The following is a 24,506-nucleotide window of genomic DNA, read 5'->3' on the forward strand; positions in this document are numbered from 1 at the left end:
GCTGTATACGGTTCCCTCCAAAATACCATGCCTTCTGTCATCTGGGGACTTGGCACACATGCATCCCTCCACCTGGGAAACCTCCCCCTCCTGAGTGCCTGCAAACACTGACTCATTATTCATTCAGCAAAGATTTGCTGAGCACCTACCCTTAGCCATGTCCTACACTCATGATGGCACCCAGAGTCAACTGTGGAACAGGGGTGGATTAACCAGTAGGCAAGGTATGCACAGGCTTCCTTGTGCTTACTTACTAATCTGCAGCGAGACAGGTGAAGCTGTGTACTATGGATCAGTAAGCAAGCATAAGTAAGCACGTGCGTACCTTGCTTACTGGGTAATCCATTCTGAGTGGGAAGACAGATAAGATACAAAATTAGTGTGTCAAGTAGATCATAGGTTAGCACGGCACTAGTGCTGAGAACAAAAGTCAAGTGGGTAGGGCAGGAGATGGAAGGGGATGAATTTAGAGGTAGAGAGGCTGGGCAGGCCTTACTGAGAACGTGATACTTTGGTAAAATCTTGAAGGGGGTGAGGGAATTCACCACAAAGTCTCCAGGGAAAGACCCTCCACGCAAAGAGAATAGCAAGTAACAAGGATTCAGAGCGTGACACGAAGGGGACAATCTGAAGCTCTGCAGAGTCCCAAGCTGGGGTGGGCAGGAGGTAAGAGTTAAAGAAGGCAACTGGAGAAAAGCAGTGCAAAAATCAGAACGAAGAAATAGGGCCCTCTAAGTCCAAGAAGAGAAGATTTCAAGGAGGAGTGGGCAAAAGACCAAACGCCACACAGATGTCTGGTAGACTGAATCAGGGCAACCTGCTTCACTGAGCTTTCTGAAGCCATGTTGCAATTAAGGAGTAAGTGGGAAGGGAGAGAGCAGAAAGGGCAAGCAAAGGCCATTCTTTCATGGTGTCTTGATGGGTTAGGGAAAGTGAACCTTCCTGAGGCTGTGGCAGGGTCTAGGAAAGGATCAGGAGGATGAAGGAAAGTTAAGTTCATACAGTGAGAGGAGGGAGCTAGAGCAAAGGGAAAGATAAAGAGGTGGTGGTGGGAATGATTGCTGGGGTCTGGTCTTCTCAGAGGTGAGAACGAAGCCCAGGAGGAGGGTCTGGCCTGCTTACTGCGGATACACACGAACCTTTTCACCAATAAGCTCCAGGACATCCACGTTTGCCTTTCCTTCCCAGGAGCAGGTCCAGAGACTTATCTCAGCCCTTTGCTCTTTAAAACGGCTCCCCTGCTCCGTCCCCTTCTAGCCCTCAGGTTCTCCAGCCCAAGCCTGGCACACAGGGGACATGGTCTCTCCAGCTCCTACTTTCTCACCGCTTCCTGAGGTGAGCAGTCATGACAGAAACTCTCAGCAGGCAACAAGTACAACCACACAGGAAGTCACAGAGTTTAGGAATCCTAAGGAGTTCTTACAGGCGTTGCTCCTAGGGTCTAGTTCCTAATTCCCTTACTAATACGGGCTCCCCGGGACAGAGCTCCTTCGTCCAGGTGCCTCGGGAAAGGGAAAGCCATGCAGCCAGGAAGGCAACAGAGGCAAACTGGGCAGGAGGACCCTCAGGCTGGATGGTACCCATTTGCCAGGGTACTTTCTTACCCGTGGACAGTAGCATAGACCTTTCTTTGAGCTGAAGGCTGTACTCTGGGAATTGGGAAACGGGCAGGAGGATGAGGAGGGAGTGTGCACGTGGGGCTGGGATTGTACAGCTCAGAGTGAGAGCGACTAGGAGGTAAGAGAGACAAGAGGATGTGACTCTGGGTGTCCGGCCTAGGCAATCCACCAAGACCTCTGCTAAATGGTTGCTGAAGTGCAGATTCCAATTTCCAGAAAGCCTCAAGGCTGAGTGGGTTTGCTTGTTTATTCTCATTCATTCATCCATTTATGCACTCATTTTCGCCCCAGTGGTTTTTACTACATTCACAAAATTGTGCAACCATCACCACTATCTAATTCCAGAACAGTTTTATCGCCTCAAAAAGAAACCTTGTACCCATCGGCAGTCACTTCCTGTTCTCCTCCTTCCACCAGCCCCATCCATTCATGTTCTAAACCCTGGCTGGGTTACTTCTGCCACATTTAAGGTACAGAGCAGACATCATTAGAGAACAAGATGCTGGAGACATCGATTTCCTGTAGGATCTGCCGTAATCCTGAATCAACTAAGAACTGGCTAAAGGTCCTGACTTGTCTGGTTGACAATCTCCTCTCTCAGAGACTAGAGCTAAGCAATAAATATTTGTTTAACTGAACGGAATATGCAGCTATTCCCATGGGCTCAATTCCAATCAATAAAGAAGTGGCTAGGAGATGGGCCCATGTTGTGCCAGCCAGGGAGAAGTCTGGGCACAAGCAGCTGTGTTCCTCAGACTTCATAAAGGCAAACATGATTCCAAGACTTGGGAAATGGACTCAGACACCATAAAACTACAGGACATGGAAGGATTGTGACTCAGAAGATACAAGATAGCTGTTATCTAGTATATGAAGTGTTTTTACACGAGAGGTTAGACTAATTCCGTAGGGCCTCGAGGGACATAAATGGGACCAATGGGTGGAAAATTACAGGAAGACGGTATCTCAGATCGTTACAGGGAAGGGTTTCCTAATAGTCATGCAGTCTTGAAGGAGAATGGGCTGCCTTTAAATGTAGAGAGTTCAAAAGCAATCTGGATATTCAATAAGTGGACACTGTAAAGGTAATTTGAAAACCAGAGGCTGATCTGACAACTGTGGCATTCCCACACTTGAGTGGTGAGGTCAACTGTGAGTTGTGTTGCAAGTGATCTGTTACAATAAAAAAAACACTGAAGTGTGTGATTCACTGTCTTTATAAATTAGAGTCAACTCTGGGTTATCACGATAAAATCACTCTTACGGCAAAAGTGAGAGGGGCACAGTTAAGGTTCTGGGCTGGGGAACGCTCACGGAGTGTTCCGCTGTGGTACGTTTAAAGGCTAAAAAAGGCAGAGAATTATTGGGCTAGATGACTGATAGACTCCCTTCTAAAACTGAGATTCCAGGAAGGTAAGCAGCATGTCCCCTTGGCCTTCCAAAGGTGATCTGCTGGAGAACAGGTGGTCACTTTTTTTTGGTAGAACCTATCTGTAGACCGTAATGTCTAAGTCTTGCGCCTGGTAGAAGGCATCGGTGAAGTGACAAATCTTTGCAACATGCTACAGAAATGGAGACCAAGGACTACATAATTACACCTGTTCACATAGAGTTTTCACATAACAGTCATTAGGATGATTTTAATGGGACTAAAGGAAAGTTAAATATATTTTCTTTAAATAAAAATGGTTATAGATGATGTAAACATGCCCGGAAAACATTATTTTACTTTTGAAATATTAAACATTTTTTTTCCCTCTAAGCAAGAATTGTCATTAACTGGTAACTAACAGAACCTGAACTCTGCTAGCCTCCCCAAGATCCAAACTGGAACCAACTTTCCGTTTTCATTTTCCTGGATAAATGGCCCTGGCAGGGCCTTCTGTCTGTCACAGAGGCCAACTGCAGAAGTGCCACCAGAAAAACACTTGACTGACCAACTCCGATCTTTTCACACTCTTCCATGGCTCCTTTGCCACGTCATTTTTCTGCCCCTTTGCCAAATGAACAGATGTTAATTACGCCTCCGGAACGCAAGGGTGGCCATGCAGATGGAAGGTGTCTGTCACCAGGTGCAGTGCGCTACTGGGCAGCCTGGGATTTCTGGCACCTCATAATTCCTTTTTTTTTTTTTTACTTTAAAAAGTGTTTTCATTATAAAATTATTATTACTGCCTTATAAAAATCCGGAAGCTAGAAAGAAGAGCAAAATCATGCATCACCCCACCATTCTAATAAAGTCACCGGGCATTTCAGTGTATCGTCTACTTTTCTTCCAGGCTTTCTTTGTATATGGTTATATGGGCTGCGTATATTGAAAAGGACTCGAAGGAGCTTATAGAAATACATATTACCAGACAGACAGCTCCATGTCGACAAGCCAGCGTGTCCCCCTGGCTTCCCGATTCTTACCTTCCATCTGCCAGGGTGCAACCCCAGCACCATCCTTGGCTCCTCTCCCTTAACTCCAACCTCCATTTTCACGGATTCTTCTGTCACTAGCCCTTTCCCAGCCCCGCTGACAATGCCCCATCTCTAGTCCAGCTCCTTATCGCCTCTGTCCCTAAACCACTGCTGTGCCTCTGCCCTGTCCCACCTCCACTTTCTCGCGCTTTCCTTCAGCTTTCACTGCCAAATTCCCCTCTTCGTGCTGACTGCTCTCCTACTGAACAGCGTCTACCTGGCCTCCTCTTGTCTGACAAACAGAAAGCGTTGTCCCCAATTCCGCTTTCCTGTCATATCTTTCACCATTCCCCCACACGGAGCCTCGGCCGGTGTATCTGAACCCTCAACATGAAGCTGCAGCATGCAGAGTGTGTGGGCAGGACACGTGCCCGCTCCCTGGTGTCCCTGAGACGAGAAGCGCTCCCTGACAGCTGAGATGGAGTAATGGGTATTCGATTTCCCCATTTGGCCACTAACAACCATCAAACTGGACAAAATAAAGGAAGCCACTGTCTTCGAGCATTAGGCAACAAACAGAGCGGGGCTGTGATCCCAGAGAAAAGAGGAATCCAGGTGGTGAGACCCACTGTTCCCTGGGGATTTCTCCTGGGGGCACTTTTCAGACTGTGGCTCAAGGAAGTGGAGCCCACCCAGGGAGCAGGTTGGCCCACAGCTATGCCAGCATTAGAGATGGCTCAGAATGTAAGAAACTGGCCCAGTCTTTGCTTTTTTAAGTAGGCTGCTCAAACTTTGGACTTCAGAAAGACATAATTCCTACGAAATCTCCCTAGGAACTTTTTTCTACGCTTTATCTTCTTTTCAACTTCCTTTAGCTGGAAATACTGAGTCATCTTTCCAACAGCCATGATGTCTTCTGTCTCTCAGCCTTCTATTTGCTAACCCGCCTCCGTGACAACAGACAGGAGACTGCACGCTGAGCTGCAGAATTACGCATCAGTAGGAGAGGGGAAGCCTCTGTGACGGACCATGGACACTTGGCCGCGCCTGAAGCTGCACGAGTGGCCCGCTATGTGCAAGCGGTCACATAGTGCCAAGGTCATCTCTGAGAATGACCTATGCCAAAAGCAGTCACCCAGACACCACCCGAGAGGCAGGAAGTAGCTAAAGATTCAAGCAGCACATTTGGAAGGCACCAGAAGGGGAGGGGAGGGGGATAGGGCCTGCTCCTTTCTCCCCGCAGACTGTAATTTTCAAAGCTTGGACAAGCTAAGCCTCTGTCCCACTTTTTCCAGCCTAGCTCCACCCTACAAGAATATGTAAAGAGCCCCTAATGCTCTCCCTTTTGCACCCTGCTGGACAGATGAAGACCTGCTGGAAGTATGTCAGGCTTCTCCAGCTCAGGCCTTGGGGTACAGCTGTCAGGGAAGGTGTTCCTTCAGCCCACTGCTGAACATGCCCACCATGGGTGCCCCTTCGATCACCCCAATCTGTTGTCAGAGTCAGGTAAAAGGCCCATGCCTCCAGGAAGCCTGAAAGGACTTGCTATCTATAACACCTTATGCCAACACTGGAACCTCCTGGAGGGTCTGGCCTGGGATTAGTTCTCCTGCCCTCACTGCTTCCTCTCCTGAGGCCCAGGAAGAGTCCTGGTGAGAGGCCACTTCTTATTCTCGCCCTCACCAAAGTCACCATGGAAACACAATCTTTAGGCCAAATATGCGTGTAGGCTCTGGGGCCTTTGGCAAGTTCAGAAGCAAAGCGAGCCCAACCTTACATATTACGCTGCCCAGGAAGCACAGGGCAGCCAGGCCAACCCACAGCTTGCCTGTTACCCAGAATGGCACAGAGATTTCCATCCTACCGTCTGCGAGTGGCTTGCAAGAGAGGGCGTCGTCGAGGTCTCGCGCAGTGGATGGGTCAATGGTGAAGATACAGTCTTTCCTAGGAAAGAGTGGTGATATCATTAGCTATGCCATAAATTCTAGAAACTTCGCCCCCATTGTAGTGTAGCTTTAAAAAAAAGCTTTAAAGAACTTTTAATTTTGCAAATGTGCTCTGTTGGGCAAGGCAAAGAGTGATTTCTATAATCGCGCTCTGGGAAGGAGGCCTTTGGTAAAATGTGAGCCAGGGGACAGACAGCATGGGTGAAGACAACAGGGCTCCCCACTGGCTTGGAGGGTCTTTCTCTTGTCTGCGAACTGGCACCAACTTTCCCTGGACTCAGCACATGAAGAGGCGTGAGCTGGGGAGTGAGGAGTTTCCACGCAGAAGGCCTCCCAGAAGGAGGGTCTGAGAAGGGGTAGTCTCTTCGGAAAATGACTCCCCAATGTCAGTTCTTATTCTTGCCTCTCCCTTCCCAGTGGCTACTGGGAACCTGTTCTTGGAGGATCTATACGAGGATGGTCCGTGGTGCCTTTTCCTATCTCACAAAATGGGATGTGTTTGTGACACAGAGGGCAGGAGCCAGGAATAAGCTCTGCAAATACCTCCAGGCCATCCACTTAGCCGTGACACAATTCTACTGAGAACCAGCCCTAATAGTTTCCATGGAAAAACATACACTTTGCCCAAACTCCTACCATCAGACACACTCTGGGCCCATTTAACATCGCAGTGTTCCTATGTACATCTTGATCTTAATTGCTGCGCCAGACTCATTTTGCTTTATAGTTTCCCATTTAACACGCCCCACCCACACAGCCCATTCATTTGGGTGGAGTCTGTCCTCAGTTCTCCATATCTCTTGCCCTTTCCTGCCCAGGTCCTGGCCTGTGTAGGGGGCAGTTCTGCATCCGCTGCCCTTCGTCCCTGGCATGCAGGCTGGCAGTCAATGACTCCTGCCCCTGCCAGGCTCTCCCAAGTTCTTCCTCCACTTCATCAGTACCAGCAGCACCACTGCCGCCTCCACCCCCATGAGCACCGATGATGCAGACATCTGGTGCGGACCGTGGTTAGATCTGCCTTGTTCTCAAAGCCTTTTCTTCCCGTCACGCCTCTGCTCCAAATTTCCCCAAAGCCCCCTGAGGCTGCCAAGCTGCTCTAGGCACCGCCTGCGAGGCCCTTGGGCCTTCTTTCTCTGACTGCTTCTGCCCATGTCCCTTAGTCCCACTGATCCTCAACAGCCCTCTGTTTCCTCCATACCCATCATCTCACCACCACAGTGCCTCAACCCTAAGACAGTCGCAGCTTTCAATGAGTGCACCATCCATTTATCAACAGCTTTTTGGGGGAAACAAACAAAAAACACCCACCATAATAAATATCCCCACCCACTGCCGCTAAGTCGATGCCGACTCATAGTGACCCTATAGGACAGAGTAGAACTGCCCCATAGTTTCCAAGGAGCACCTGGTGGATTCGAACTGCTGATCTCTTGGTTAGCAGCTGTAGCACGTAACCACTACGCCACCAGGGTTTCCACAATACATATACACACTGATTTTAATGCACTTTAGGATTTCAGAAACGTCAAAATGTTTAAAAAAAAAAAAAATCTGATCTTAAATGGTAAATGGACACCAAACTGTGGCACAGTTATACAATGGAATATTAAGCAATGAAAAGGAACGTATTATTGACACACACAACTGGATACTATACTACTGCTCAAAGGTATGATTCTGAGTTAAAGAAGCCAGTCTCCAAAGCTTGCACACTGTATGAGTCCATTTATGTGATGTTCTCAGAAAGACAAAATCTAAGTGACAGAGAGCAGATCAGTGGTTGCCAGGGGTTGGAGAGGGAGGAGGTGGGATTCAAAGACTGCTGGATTGGGGGGGCTTTTCTCTATCTTGATTTTGGTGGGGGATCCACGAATCTATGTATGTCCTAAAATTCAGAGAACTGTACACCAAAAAAAAAAAAAGTCAATTTTACTGTTTGCTAACTTAAAAATTAAAAATATGATTTTAGAGTCGAGAAAAAATTTTAAAGTAAAAAAAATACGTGTTAAATATTAATAGGGTTGATCAATGGGTGTTACAATTATGGATTTTTTTCCCTCGTAATTTTCCAAATTTTCTCTACAATTACATATTACTTTCGTGACTGGAAAAAATTAACATTGTAGAGAATCTCGTCCAACCAAAACACAACTGCCCACCAGATATATATTGCTTATGAGTATATTTAGCTACCTATAACATTTGTTTAAAACTCACATTGCTTAATGATAGTCAATGGCTTTAAAATTATGGATCTGCTAAAATGAAAAATGATGTAATCACTAAATAAGAGGGGGCAGAAGGGGGGGAACCACAGAGATGGTAGAAACAAGAGCATTTAGAGCACAGACCAGAAAGGGGTTCATTAGGAGATGTCCTCTCCTCACAAATATGTCAAGAAGTCACACACAGTGTGGGGAACACAAAAGTTGAGATCTAAGGACAAACGGTAACAACTTCTGCCCTACTCTAGAAAAGAGGCTGTAAGCCAAGAGGCCAGAGGAAATGTGAAACACTGATGGGCTCTGAAAAGTCAGCTCCATGGAGCTGGGTCCCAAGGGCCTGGAACAGGGGCGATAACTCACAATGTTTGTTGAATGAATAAACACTTGTGAGTGGAAGAGACAGGGAGGTGAAGTTCATCCAGACACCACAGTCATGGGCTCTAAATTGGGGAGGACCTTGAATCTGATTCACAAGGTGAAGAAGATATTGTCTGCTTCTTGCTCATTTTTGTATCTCCCATTACAACTGGCACCACGTTTTTCGCGCAGTAAGTACTCAATAAATATCTGCTGAGCTGAAACCGAAATGTCAGACTTGGTAGTGGGAAGGTTTTGGTCCTTCTTCTGCCACCATAATGACATCCTAACAAGCTGAAAGAATGTTTCACGAGTAAAAATCAAAAAGCATACTCTGTTAGTTTTAGTGGGGAGGGGCACAGGTTACTAGTTTACTTGTGGAGGGGGTTGACTAGGACGTTAGGCTTTCTTAGAATCACATGTTCCTGGATGCACTGAGACTTTTATTTCTATGGACGTGATGAGTGAAAGACGATGTTGTTGTTGGTTGCTGGAGAGTTTCTGACTCACGGCAAGCCCGTGTGTGAAGAGCAGAGCCCCTCTGTAGGGCTTTACGAGGCCGCGACCTTTTGGAAGCAGACTGACAGGTCTACCTTCCGAGGCGCCTCTCGCTGGGTTCAAGGTGCCAATCTCTCAGCTAGTAGTCAAGCGCTTAAAGCCTGCTAAAACATTTTCAGTCTGAAACTGATTCAGCCACAAGGGACACAGTAAAACTTTAAGGCTTCGACTGTTAGTCTGTAAATACCCTCCTTGCGAGGGCCCACAATTGTTTTCTGAGAAGAATCTTAGACCTGCTGGTAAGTACTCAAACCAATTTTCTACTACCTTTTGAGCTTTTTTTTTTTTTCTTCAAATCTGCTCTCAAACCAGAAACACAAAGGTCTAAATTCAAACTGAACTCTGAGGACAGTACCTAGCGAGGCCTGCTAGAGAGACACGCCATCCAGACATTACCCTCAGTGAGGAGGGGGCAGTCTGCGGCTCACAGGCCAAATCTGGCCCACCAGCTGTTTTTATGACCTGTGAGCTAAGAATGGTTTCTGGACTTTTAAATGACTGAAAAAAAAAAAAAGAAAAAAGTCAAAAGAAGAATACATCTCCTGACATGTGAAAATTATATGCAATTCCAATTTCAGTATCCAAAATAAAATTTTACTGGAACAAACCCGTATTTTTTGTTACAATGGAGGAGCTGGGTAGCTGTGACAAAAAGCGCATGCCTAAAATATCTACTACCTGGCCCCTTTACAGAAAGTTTGCTGACCCCTATTCTAGATTTTAGGGACAGAATAAAAAGTTTCCCTTTATTCCTCAGTGTACTAATAAGTGTTTTTACTTTCTAAAAAGGGTCTTGTGATTAATCAGCCTAGGAAATGCTAGGCCAAAGTTAAACAGATTTTTTAATTGCAGGACTTCTCAGAACCTTTAATGTGCTGGCATCACACAGTTCTTGCCAGACTCATCTGATCCTGGAACTCTTTTGTTAGGGAGTATCTTCCAGAGCCAAGGTTCTTCAGAGACTGCCATTTAAAAACTGATGAACCGTACAGAGCCACCTTGTCCTTGTCCTACATGGCACTTTGCCACTTGGCCTACCCGGAGGGACACTGCAACAAGTCAACAAAATGGTATTCACTGCAGGGAAGCTGTTGAGAGCTTTGCCCACTTGATTATTTATGAACACTTCCTTGGGGAAGCTTATGTAGTACAAGGAGGAACTCTTGTTCTCTTGGTCTGTTTGTATCTTACAGGCATGTGAATTTTATCCTTGATTAAGTTTCCCTCTTTGCCTTGGCTGCTAGGAAACTCAGCAAAACCATCTGTGACTTGCTTCTAGAGGACTTTATTTGTAGTTAAACTTTGTGAACGAACCTTAATCCTGGCAGTGTCTAATTTTCCTACTCATGTATTCCTTTTTCCCCAATTACTAATTAAGAAAAAAATCACTAAAAATATGTAAATATATATTATATGCATATTTACAAACTGCCTCAGATCATTTTTAGAAAGAAGCAGGGTATAAGTAAATATATAGGCATATTCCTATTAGAACAACATTTCAGGATCATGTGTTGAGGGGTTGCTGGAAGAGAGACATGCACCATGGGCTACTAAAAGGACTAAGCTCTGGACAGAGTAGAAGTCAGAGTGCTTCCAAACAGTATTTGTACTGTAGCAGCAGCCTCCAAACTTGCTCTCTCACTATGGAAAATTGGGAGAAGCAAGGGAACAGCGAGTGACCCCGACAAACCCAGTGCTCAGTGCCGAGAGCCAGAGATTTAATCTGTTGTCATCGCCACGATTACGGATCGGCCACGATGTGGTGCATGTGGGCTCCTTCTGGTTGTGGGCCACAGACTGGGAGCTGCTGGCCTCAGCACTGGGGCGCCCAGCCCGCAGGGGCGGGTTTGGGGGTGACGGGGCGGCACATGGCGCAGCTGCTACACTCTGTTAACATGCTTGGGATTTTACTGGCTCCTTTTCTGGAATACTCTGGTCTCGCAACCTGCAGGGAGCAGCCTGGCTTGCCAACTTTTAGAACCTGTGGGACCAAGTATTTACAGAGTTCTGCAACAATGGTTAGCAAGAAGCTAACCCTGACCCACAGAAAATGAGGTGCCAGGTGGGGGAGGGGAAGAATGAGCCTCCAGCTCAGGAGGCTGCAGAATTCCAATTTGGAGCAAAGTTATATAACCAGGATTTAAAGGCACGTGACGCAGGGCTTAGCAGAACTTTTTAAAGCGACAGAAAACCTCTAAGATGGTCTGTTTTACTCAAAGTCATTGGCCCAGAAGAGTAACAGGTGAACAAACCTTCTTCAGTCCTTTGAGACCTGGCCATGAAGTCCAGGAAATAACTAAAGCATACAAAGACTTTCCACTCCTGCAGTCAAGTACTCTCCCTCTGACCTCACACACTCTTCCTCCTCAAGGTACCAACCTCTCCTCTCTCATTTCAGCTACAAAGAACTGTCTCCCTCAGAGGAAACACTTCCTTACCACGTTGTCACTGTTCACCTCACTGTACTTTGGCTGTGGCACCCACCACATCACAAAAATTTTTCTCCCTGAGATCACTGTGGTTGCCAGATTAATCATCTTCAAGCAGGCATCTGGTCAAAAGCCTTCATCAACTCCTTACTGCGTAAAATATAAATTCAATTGAGAATTCAAAGCCCTCCATGATACGGCTCCAATCTATACTTTTCTAAAGTTAGACTGCACACTTGCCAACGTGGGCTTTCTGTGCCAAACTCTGTCTATACCCTCCACTCTCAGAAACGCTGTCCGCTTTGTTCCCAACACTGCGACACTTACTCACCCTTCTCCAATGTCTAAAGCCTGCCTAGTTTCTAAAGGCCTGCCTTTTTTTCCCCCAGCGAACCTCATGGCTCCACAGAGGGGAAGCAGCCTCTCTCTTCTGCACTTCTCATGCACGGGACCCACCCCCCTCCGATGGCCAGCTGGTGGCACTGATGGACATATCTTATCACTTTGCAAGGCCAGGAGCTCCTCAAGGTCTAGCTCTCACACTGGCCCGTCTTTGCATCCCTTCCAGCACCTTGGAGGCATATATGTAATGAACAGTTGATGGGTGCATGAACGAAAACATGACCAAAGGACTCTCTGTAGCACTTTTCCATTCAATCTTGCCACTGTGTCTTGGGAAATACATTTAGAATTAGAACTCATGACTTCCTCGCGTCCAATCCTGTGGTCACACCACAGTGTTATTGTTTCCAGGGGTGTCTTTTCTGTCTTCATCCCATCTTCTTTTCTCATAAAACAGTGTTTTACAAACTGTGGTTCAGGGACCATTTCCAGACTAACGAAATTTATAGGGGCCCTCCTCTCTCTGTGACTTTGGGCTGGTCTCCTTGCTAGCAAGCACTTCTGGTGAGGAGGATCTGGGTCAATGGTGGTGAATGGGTGAAAAGGAATGAGAAAATTTTAAGAAATAGCCTTAAGAGCATAAAGAATAGAAGTTTTACTCAAACACGTCTTCAGATTAGAAGGTATCACAGATTACATAGAAACCAGAAATTTTTATAAAAACTGTAGCAGGAGAAAATAACGGTTGTGTATCCCTGAGCATCCAAACCAGACGGATGCTGGGACATTCTAGTAAAATCGGATGCTGAGCTCATTTTGGCTTACATTCACCTGGCTCTCCTCAGGGATGAAGAGACCTTGCCTGTCTCAGGCAAAGGGTACAGGGGGACCTCCATTCAAACCTAGGTCTGTCTGTCCCCTTGGTGCGGTTGGGGCTGGATCTTTTATTTTTTCTGATGGCAGTTGACGGTATCTTAATGCTCTCTCATTTGGTTCTACTGCCACATATACGCGAAAAAGTCTCACATAAATCAAAGACTTTCAGACAGAAAAAAGAAAGCTAGGGTGCATTTACAGCAGAAAGACCTTGTGCATTGGGCCCCATTCCCAGTGTTGAAGTGACCGGGATGAGACCACGCAGTAAGTCTAACAGAGAAAAAAAAATATGTGCAGGGCTTTGGGCACCTAACCAGTGGTGTTAACCCTGGGTCCACGGAAGGTCCACTTCAAGCTTCACAGAAGTTTAGGCCACATAAACTTGGTTATTAGGTTACTTTACCTTCCAAAGGGGAGTGATGAGACTGAATCAGAACCGCCTGAAGTGGTCTCCCTTGTTACACACACATGCACTCATGCACCTACCCCTTCAACTTCTTACCCCTCGGTGCCTCTTTCTAAACCAGTAAAGGATGCCCTGGAGCAGAAGCCACAGGACAAGGCTGGTCTGGGACTGTGGGAACGTGAGGTCAAAGAATGGGCCAGGAGAGCCATGGCTGACTCAGAGGGCACATTGAAGTTGACTTCTCTCCTCGGTTTTCGTTTTTATAAATGTCCAACTTTCAGGGAAGTTGAAAGAATAGTACATTGAACACCCATATATTCCCCATCAAGACTGATCAAATGTTAACCTTTGGCCATATTTGCTTTATCTTTTTTCTCCCTGTCTCCGAAGTACGCCGCAGAGACCCCGACACTTTACCCCTCAATACTTCACCGCACGCATCTTCTAAGAATAAGGGTATTCTTCTACAGAACCACAACACTATTATCACAGCCGAGAAGATTAAAAATTCCACATCATCCAGTTTGTAGATTATATTTAAATGTCTTCAATCGTCCCCAAGAAGTCTCTAGTTTTTTGATTTCCTCCAGCACCTAATCAAGGTTTGTTGTGTACCGCTGAGTCGATTCTGACTCATAGTGACCCTATAGGTCAGAGTAGAACTGCCCCACAGGGTTCCCTAGGCTGTAATCTTCATGGGAGCAAATCACTAGGTCTTTTTTTTCCAATGGAGCCACTGGTGGGTTCAAACCACCAACCTTTCGGTTAGCAGCCGAGCACTTTGACCATTGCACCCCCTGGGCTCCTTAATCAAGGTTTATATATTGTATTTGGTTGTTACATCTCTTTAGTCACTTTTTTTTAAAATAATTTTTATTGTGCTTTAAGTGAAAGTTTACAAATCAAGTCAGTCTCTCACACAAAAACCCATATACACCTTGCTACACACTCCCAATTACTCTCCCCCGTAATGAGACAGCCTGCTCTCTCCCTCCACTCTCTCTTTTCCGTGTCCATTTCACCAGATTCTAACCCCCTCCACCCTCTCACCTCCCCTCCAGGTAGGAGATGCCAACATAGTCTCAAGTGTCCACCTGATCCAAGAAGCTCACTCCTCACCAGCATCCCTCTCCAACCCATTGTCCAGTCCAATCCATGTCTGAAGAGTTGGCTTCGGGAATGGTTCCTGTCCTGGGCCGACAGAAGGTCTGGGGGCCATGACCACCGGGGTCCTTCTAGTCTCAGTCAGACCATTAAGTCTGGTCTTACGAGAATTTGGGGTCTGCATGCCACTGCAGTCCTGCTCCCTCAGGGGTTCTCTGTTGTGTTCCTTGTCAGGGCAGTCATCGGCTGTAGCTGGACACCATCTAGTTCTTCTGGTCTCAGGATGATGCAGTTGGTGGTTCATCTTTAGTCATTTTTAACCTATAATGGTCCACCTACCTTTTATATAAATATATGTATATAAAAAGCATTGCTTTTTTTTTGAAGCATCCAGGCCAGTTGTCTTATAGAACGTCTCATGTTCTGGATTTATCTGATTGTTTCCTCATGGAAGAAGGAAGAAGGGAAGGGAGGGAAATAAGCCAGATTTGGCAAAATTAATTTCCTCTGTCTTTCCTATAAACTGAAAGTTATGCTTGAAGGCTTTACTGGACTCGGGGTGAACACAGTGGCTTGAATACTTGACAGGGGCGGCCTGCACTTCATACTGCGTCCCCTCAGAAGGTGCATGTTGTCAAGTTGCTGTATTTGATTACTTGGTTAAGGTGGTGACAGTCAGATATTTCCATTTTAAAGCTAGTTTTACCCTTTGTAATTAATAAATAATCTGTGGAATGAGACTTTAAAATCACGTGAATATCTTGCTCTCAAAAAAATCTTTCAACCAATAGTTTTAGCACCCACTAATGATTTTTGCCTGAATCAATCCTAACCTTGCAAGTTGTAAAATGATGTTTCTGTTATCCTACAATACCTTCTACATTTATTAGCTGCCTCTCTTCTGTTAAGAAGAGCTTTTCTTGCCCTGTTCCCAACTTTTTTTGTTTTTTGAGTGTTACTAGATTCACCGACTATGAAAAATTCAATGTGGTATAATCCATTGCCATTACTATTCTTTTTGATGTTCAAATTATCCCAAATTAGGCTAGAAGCCCTTTCAAGTGGTCCCCTGTGTCCCTGTGATATGTCCCCGTTAAGTCTTTAAGCACTTCTATTCTTTTTGGCACAGCAAAAGTCTCAGGCTCACCTTGTACATTCCCTGCCCCAGACTTGTAATCACCCATTTCCATAAGGAGGCCTGATTCCTTTTTGTGGGGAGCAATATTTAGAAATCAAAATAGAACTTTAAGTATGCTCATTACTATTGGGGTGTCATTGCTTCTAGGCCCTTTCAGTGAACAGAATTAGAAAATACTAGGATAAATTGTATGAAATAGGTAATATTTGACTACTTGTGGCCTAAGATGGAGCCCTGGTGGCACACTGGTTAAGAGCTACAGCTGCTAACCAAAAGGTCGGCAGTTCGAATCTACCAGCTGCCCCTTGGAAACCTTATGGGGCAGCTCTACTCTGTCCTACAGGATAGCTATGAGTTGAAATCAACTAGTTGGCAAAAGGTTTGGTGTTTTTTTGGTTTGTGGCCTAAGAAACGGCAATTTCATGTGGTTCAACCTAAAGCACTATTTAAGAATCCTGAGTTCAGACTGACACTTCCAGCTGAAGTCTAACAGCACGAGGCTCCTCCCCAGCTTCCATTCTGCAGTTACATCTTTCCTCTCCCGGTGAGAAACCCAGTTCCCGGTGACATCAATATACAAAACTGTTTCAGAAATACCATGACCGACAACAAATCTACTGTTTAAGATTTCTCTGGTATTTTATACTTAGAAAATACTCACTAAGGGTAGACAGTCAGAGTACTCGAAAGTACAGTACTCAAAAGTTACTTGAATTCATTCTCTTTTTCAATACTTAGTGATGCATTAGGCCCATTTGTTTCTGTTTGATTTCAATTTTAGAAACCTTACTTTTATCTTCCTTTTAGATTTAATTTTGTTGTTGAATATTTAATACATTTAAATAGTTTAAAAATCAAAACTAAATACAAAGTATACTTAGACAGGCCTCCTTCCCATCTCTCTCTTTCACTCCATTCCTATCCATCCTCTATGGATAACTATTTTCACAGTTTCTGGATTATGCTTTATGTGCTTCTTTTTGATATGTTTTTTTTTTTTTTTTTTCTTACACAAACAGTAAAATATTATAAATTCTCTTTTGCACTTTTTTATTTTCACTTAACAATAAACCCTGGAAATCACTCCATCTTAGCTCAGAGACCAGAATCGTAGAATTGTCAGAGTCAAATGTCCCTTAGAGGTGGTCCTAAAAAAACCCACTCCAACTCTTATCCCCAAAATGTTGCTAAACCATTTAGGGAGACCAAGCCACATCTTGAATGCTGCACCTGGGGAGGAGAGGCATTCCATTTCAGGTAGCTCTCCCTTTTAGAAAATACCTTTATACGCTGAATTGAAATCTGCCTCCCAGAAACTTAGTCATTTAGCCCTTTGTAGCCACAAGCCACAAAGAATTAGCTGACTCCCTCTTTGACAATGCAGCCCTTCAAACGTCAGTTTTCCCAAGAAATATGTCCATTTCTTTCTTGTTCTAAACCATTTAGAACTGTGTGTAATTGTAGTCTTTTTCATAAATTATTGCTTATTTTGTGGTCAAGAACAAATCGAAGTTGTAGGAACAAGCGGAGTATCAGTGTGAAGAAGGTGTCAGAGGCCAAGAGAAAGAAGGTCAGAATTCTTTCATCCAACAAATATTTAGCAGGCATTCACTGAAGCTCTGTGGGACAGTTCCACTCTGTCCTACTGGGTTGCTATGAGTTGGAATCGACTTCGTGGCAATGGGAACGGTTCTAGGTGTTTGGGAACATTTGAGAACAAACAGAGGTTTCTACTCATTTACACTGTGGTGGGGGACGACACAGAAAACAAACAGTATTGTAATTATTTGCTGGTTTTGGGACAACATTGGGAGAGAGTAAAGGAAAAGGAAGTGCTGATTACAGTTCTGAGTGGGATAGTCAGGGTAGACCTCAATGAGAAGACTACTGTTAGATGACTTGAAGGAGGTGAGGAAGTGAGCTTTGGGCTATCTGGGGAAGAATGACTTTCACCAAGTTAATTTACCAGAAGGCACTGAACTACCAGGTACAACTCAGCAAAGGAATTTGCACATAGGGCAGCTGTGGTGTGGCCCTGCACTCTTTCACTTCCCTAAGCCTAGGCTTGCAGGTATTCAGAATGTGGCTCTGGGTGCCTAAGGGTGCAATGGGAGCAGCCCAGTTCCACCAGGTCCAGAAAGTCTCCCTAACTGAACCTCTCTTTCTTTCTTCTTTTACCTTTGGTAGGAGAGTTTTCCTATCTTCTAGATTTAAAATATCAGATTGGGGTTACTTTAAAACTATAAGAATACTGATTGATACAAATTAAGTTTTAAAATTGGACAAAATGAAGTAGCTGCAAGAGTCCAGGAAAAGTTACCACAGAAGGAACATAGAGCCTCCAAATAGACTGTTAAGAGTTTAAACATAAAAAGCTCTAGCCAATGTACAAAATCTCCACAGAGTACAAACATATTAGTTAGAGGTCTTCAATATATGGGAAATCTTGTTCTCATTGAAAATAATATTTTTCTACATCTATCTCCTAGAAATGGCCTTTTGAAAAGATAGGATTCTAATAATGGTGGGTATTATTTTTACCCTCATTTTGTGGATAGGGAAACTGAGGGATTAAGGAGCTTGCCCAAGGTCACAGAACTACAGAGCTATAGTTCAGTGGGCCAGGAATTCAAAAGGGAAGGGCTAAAAGAAGTCAATTAGACTGAGCAGTTCTATTTAGACGCAAGCTGAGATCTAGCTACACTACTGGTCCTTCCTTCCCGACTACAAGATTTAAAAACCCTGGAAACATTTTGGCTGAATAATTACCCTAAATGTCTTTGAGGGAAAGTTTCTCTATGGTTGGCTAAATTCGCAATGGCTTCATTTTTTTTTTTTTTTTCATTTTTAGGTATAACATCCAAATCTGACAATTTTCTACCCTCAACCTGAAAATCCACGTACAGAGTTCTGATATCAAGCTTATGCAAAGTGAATGTTCCTGAATATGATAGAGAAAGTCATGTCCCAAGTATTTTCTTTTGGAAGAGGTACATGAAAATAGGAAAAAGTAACCCGAGAAAGAATATTCACAGATATAGTCTCACTTACATATACTAAGCTTTTAATTTGCTTTGTAATTTCCAGAAGGGACAAACACGTAAAAATAAAGCACGAATCGTAACCAAATTTTAATGTGACTTTATCAGACACTGAACACAATGGGATAAAGGCCAGTATTTAAGGGGTTTAAATTCTAGTGGACAGAATTAAGAATAGTCACAAAGTCAAGGCATTAACTACGTCTAGACATCGCTCTTAGATTTCTATTTGAGGAACAGTATTTTTTTTTCCTCATCCTTTGAATTCCCAAGCTAGGAATTCAGAGCCTGCTGTTGAAAGGATCATCATCTTAATTCTCAATCCATTTATCAGGCTAAAATGCAAATGCAAGGGGCGAATGCATTTCAACAGCCCTGGTGCTCCAAAGAGCCTTCTCGGGGAACATGCTGAGCCAACTGGGGGAGGGTTAAGCCACCTCTATTTTTCAGATCTGAAAACAGTTGTTCTGATATGAGAAGAATCATGACAATGGTGCCAGCTCCCTTCTATAAAAGCCATACACATTTTCTGCACAACTGTATGATTGTTATGGCAACCATAAAAATGGAACTATCATTCTTCAAATTACACACTACCCATACTGGATTACCTACACACGTTTGTTCTTCTACATCACCCAGAATTTCTTTTCAGAAAGTACTATGTCTGTCCTATAGATGTTTAGGAGCAAGATAAAGTGGTTCCTTTCAAAGGGAGAGAGTCCACAACAATGAATCTTTCAAAGGCCTTACTCTTCAAGAATTCTAGGGCTTTCCTGTCAAGTCTTTTAATCCTATGGTCACTGGGAGACCTCAAATATTCCCCCTGGGAGGAGGGGGAACTGCCTGGAAAATGTATTCTCAAAATGATTATTTTTTTTAATCTAGACGATGGTGTGAAAAGGTACTATTTTTAAAACATCACGAAAAACCTTAACAGGCCTCGCAAAGTTCTGTAAGGTACTGAGAATTTGCTAGACTCTCAGTATAGTGCAGTGAGAGACGTGAATAAGACTAGATACAAGTATTTTAATAAGATTTGCTGCTGAAAATAAAGAATAAACAACGTGAACATATCAAACAAAAACACTAAAATAAACTTCAGCTATGTTTCAGGGTGGTCGGCGGCCCTGTTATTATTTTGGCCAAAGTGATCTGAAATTTGTAACTTTCATCAGGAAAAAAAAAAAAAAAAAAACTATAAATTCCTTCTTCTCATTAATGGGGAAAACTAAGTCTACTCTTGCATGTCTTTTAAATACTCATTTAGGACCAAATTTCTGTTGCATTTCTCACAGGGTTGGTTCTATAGTTTGTTTTCTTTTTTAAAGCAGGTTGATAATGACTTCCTGATTGATTTTAATATTAAATACCCAGATTTTGAGATGACAATGTGCTCATAATTAGTGTGCATTCCTGAATTTCCAAATAAGGAACAGAAATTCACCTAGTTTTCCTTTCTCCAAAACGAATAAATAAATAAGGACACAGGTCTCCCTTTGAGGTCAGCCAGGCAAGTAAAGCTCCAAGAGCAGCACCCCTAATTAGTGCCGAATTTATGAAGCAGAGTGCTACTTCTCCACTTCTACCCCATCTTCAGGAGAGGAGGAGTAACTGCAGATGCTCAAAAGGGCCCCAAGTGGCCCCAGATGACCCTCCCCTCAGCTGTCACCTCCTCCTAGACTTCCAGGGGTCAGGTCTCCCTCTACCTCAGCCCAACTCCCACAGCCCAGTCCTTGCCAAGCCTTGGACTGGCCCCATACTTATAATCCTACCCTCTTTTCCATTCCTGTTGAAGCAGCTCTCCCCCCTGGGTTCCCTGTCTCTTCTCTCCCACCTTTACAGGCCTTTAGTGTTTGGCTCCCAAGATCAAGTTCCTTAGACATAGCACTGAAAGTGATTCCCTTCCTCAAACACCTTCACTGGCTTCCAGCTATCCTGATACTACACTCCTTAGCTTGGCATTTAATACTACTTCTCCATTCTTACTTAACATGACTTACCTTCATTGAAATGGGACCATGGTGAACCAGTTCTACCCAAACACCCTGAATTAGTGATCTGTGTAGATTTATTATCTTTTCTCCTGGAGGGCTTTATTCTCTTTGGAGGAAGGAACTGTTTCTCTCAATTACATATTTTTAAATGCCAACAATATCTATTTCGGTGTCTTGCAAATAGTAGTGATAATAAACATTTGCTGAATTGAATCTTTAGTTGGACTTCTTCAATTCCAACCTTTGGAAAAAAGGCTGGGACTGTGGTACAGCCATGAATGGTTTTCACCAAAGAGTTCCTTTACCAGAAGCACTGAAGTATCTGTGAGAATAGAACCCACTTTAGATGACACCTTGGGGATGGTGGGCCTTCAGCCATGACCTAGGAACACTGCCCCAGAGAATTTTCTGGGTTTAGAGCCAAAGTCCTTCTGATTATGAATACAGTGATATCCAAGGATAGACAAAAAAGGGTCAGAAATGGGGCAATGGGGAACAGAATTGGAAGGAAAAAGGTAGTTTGAAAATTTTATTCCACATGACTTATATTTCTTTTTGGAAAGGTAATGTGCCTTAATGATTATCAGAAAGAAAAAAGGGGCAATACTTTATCCAGCAAAATCTATGCAAGATCCTGTGCTCAGCACCATACACAAGTATTTAAGCCCTGCCACAACCTTATGCATGGTTTAAAGTCAAGAAAGGTGTGAGGCAGGATTGTATCCTTTCACCATACTTATTCAATCTGTATGCTGAGCAAATAATCTGAGAAGCTGGACTGTATGAAGAAGAACAGGGCATCAGAATTGGAGGAAACTCATTAACAACTGCGATGCGCAGATAACATAACATTGCTTGCTGAAAGTGAAGAGGGCTTGAAGCACTTACTGATGAAGATCAAAGACCACAGCCTTCAGTATGGATTACTCCTCAACATAAAGAAAACAAAAATCCTCACAACTGGGCCAAAAAGCAACATAATGATAAATGGAGAAAAGACTGAAGTTGTCAAGGATTTTATTTTACTTGGATCCACAATCAACACCCGTGGAAGCAGCAGTCCAGAAATCAAACAACATATTGCATTTGGCAAATCTGTTGCAAAAAAACTCTTTGAAGTGTTAAAAAGCAAAGATGCCACTTTAAGGACTAAGGTGCACCTGACCCAAGCCATGGTATTTCAGTTGCCTCATATGCACGCAACAGTTGGACAATGAATAAGGAAGACCTAAGAAGAACTGATGCCTTTGATTTACTGTTTTGGCAAAAAATACTGAATATACCATGGACTGCCAGAATATACCATGGACTGCCAGAAGAACAAACAAATCTGTCTTGGAAGAAGTACAGCCAGAATGCTCATTAGAAGTAAGGATGGCAAGACTTAGTCTCACATACTTTGCACATGTTGTCAGGAGGGACCAGTCCCTGGAGAAGGACATCATGCTTAGTAAAGCAGAGGGTCAGAAAAGAAGAGGAAGACCCTCAACAAGATGCACTAACACAGTGGCTGCAACCATGGGCTCGAGCATAAAAATGATTGTGAGGATGGCGCAGGACTGGGCAGTGTTTCGTTCTGCTATACGATAGCAACAACCTTATGAGAAAGATATTATCTTTGTATCCCTTTTACTTGTAAGAAAGTAAGGTTCAGAAGAGTTAAGTAAGTTGTCCAAGATTATGTACCTAGTAAATGGCAGGGTAGGAACGGATTCAAACCAAATTGTCACTAAAGCCTATGTTCTTGTATTTCACTGCCATGATATCAGGGTCGCTGACAAATTTCAGACTCCTAAGACACAAAAAGAATCAGTGACACCAACCATAAGGGCCGAAGTGAACCGATGCCACGGACATATTGGGTTGTCTGTCCTTATACTCTCCCTTTCAAATCAGCATGGAACCCAAGCAGGGACAAAATGATCCTTGACCTAGAATTTGGAATTGGGACACAGAAAGAAAGAGAGGGAGGAAAGTTTGTGATAAGAGAACAGAGACAGAAAAATCAATCCACCTTTGGGTGGCTGGGCCAAGACAACAACTTGGTTGTTGGTGGTAGCTGTCATTTTCCACTGCGGAGTAGGTGGCAAAAGAAGCTAGTCTGAGTGAGAGGGACAAAGAAGCAGAGTTGTGGAGAGCAGGAGGCAGAGATAGGAAAAAAAGCCTTTCTGGGTTCCTTGCCCTTGGATTCTGGGAGACACCACCCAACCCAAACCCAGTGCCATCGAGCTGATTCCGACTCATAGCAACCCTATAGGACAGAGTAGAACTGCCCCAATAGAGTTTCCAAGGAGCGCCTGGTGGATCTGAACTGCCGACCCTTTGGTTAGCAGCCGTAGCACTTAACCACTATGCCACCAGGGTTTCCAACCACAGGATCCTTAAAACAAATCCTTTCTGCTTAAGGGAGCTCCAGTGGTTTCCGTTATTGAGAACCAAAAAAGTCTTAATGAGAGGATGTTGCAATCAAAGCTTCTACATCCACACTCCAGAGGAGCCAGCACTGTGAATACGGGGAGTTTCAGGGGGTGTGGGGAGGCTCAGAGAGGGCAGGGAGGACTATCAACATCAGTGCTCTATCTCAAAAACAAATCAACTCAAAAAAGGATTGACTTTGTCATTCAAATTGCATACAGTAAAGTGCCATTTGAAAGATTTTACTTTCTATTTTCTCAACATGGAGGAGGGGAAGTGTTTGGTGTTTTTGGTTGGGTGTTTTTGTTTTGTTTTGTTTTAATGTTTATCAAACAAGGGCATGGGTTTAAGAAGGAAGAGGTCTATGAGGATGATGGGTAAGGGCTGCCCAGGCTGCAGAGCTAATTCAAGGTCCCCCTCTGCCCTCTTAGCCACGTGGCCTTGGGCAAGTGACTACACGCGACTGAGCTACAGTTTTTTCATCTGTAAAACAGATCATTATGTCAGAGGGTTGTTTTAATAATTAAATGAAATAATAATAATAAACTTGTTGCCACTGAGTTGGTTCTGATAATGCATATATAAAAAATGTTTAGCAGAGAGCCTGGTATGAAGTACACATTAACTAAATGATATGTTTTGTTAAAGGTAATTTTCTACATCAGCAATAAAGCAAGATGAAACCTCAAACTTTTACACCATTTTACTTTTCTTCATTCTGGATATTTCTGACTAAACATTAACAAGGATGATCTACCACTAAGGACTTCATTTCTTCCTTGGTGTATCTCTGCGCCTTATCAAACACCAGGGCAGAGGAGACAGGAGAAGGACGCTCACTGAGGGCCTACTACGTGCCCAGCCTGCTTTAGGGCTGACAGACATTTGAGATTATGCTAATGATTTAATATTTTCAAAATGACTACATTACAAAAAGAAATGATTAAATATGACTATAGAAAAGGATAATTGAACACACATTTAAAGTATTGTTATGCTTGTGGGAACACTCCTAGCTTAGGAATTCTAATTACATCGGTAAGACCACAGGAGGACTGTTTAAACAATCACAATCCAAAACTCTTGATTCTCCCGTATACAAACTTTGGTCTAATTCCACTAAGTCACCTCTCAGGCATAAAGGTTATAGGGCAACTGTACATTTGAGCACTAAGAGTAAGAAGAACGTAACAAGACCATTTTCTTCACCCATAAAACAGAACTTTTACACAAATGAGTGTCCTCCACTGGAGGTTATAAAGCAACTCCATACGCTTCTTCACATAATGTTATAACTGCTCAAAGAGTTTCTGGAATTCTTTTAAGAACTACTTTCTAAGCAACTTCATGAGAAAATCAGTTTCACCACTTTATAATTATACTTTTTTGGGGAAGTTATATTATCCAGCTTGATCACCCACCTGATTGACCACCCTTGGCTCTGAACTGAAGTGGCTGTTTCCAAAAATCGAATCCACCCTCAAAAGACGAAGATTTGCCATTGCTGAAAATGTGCCCCGAGCTCTGAGTGCCATTTCCGAAGAGGAGTCCAAAAATGTGTACGTCTTCCACTGGCTCCTTACACGTTGTCAGCCGGCAAGCTCAATTCCTACCCATTCTAAAAAAAAATCTCCAGGATCCTGTTTC

General features: G+C 43.8%; 1 protein-coding gene across 3 annotated transcripts in view; it reads right to left on the reverse strand.

Annotated features, from left to right (window-relative positions):
- Positions 1-24,506, reverse strand: part of DIS3L2 (DIS3 like 3'-5' exoribonuclease 2) — a 386,862-nt gene that overhangs the window by 153,821 nt on the left and 208,535 nt on the right. For all 3 annotated transcript variants that reach the window (XM_064286551.1, XM_064286549.1, XM_064286550.1), the window contains exon 10: positions 5,887-5,966. In XM_064286551.1, coding sequence (XP_064142621.1) covers positions 5,887-5,966 — 80 coding nt within the window. The remainder of the gene's footprint in view (positions 1-5,886; positions 5,967-24,506) is intronic.

Source organism: Loxodonta africana, chromosome 6 (assembly GCF_030014295.1).
Source record: "Loxodonta africana isolate mLoxAfr1 chromosome 6, mLoxAfr1.hap2, whole genome shotgun sequence".
In the NCBI taxonomy this organism is placed as follows: Eukaryota; Metazoa; Chordata; class Mammalia; order Proboscidea; family Elephantidae; genus Loxodonta; species Loxodonta africana.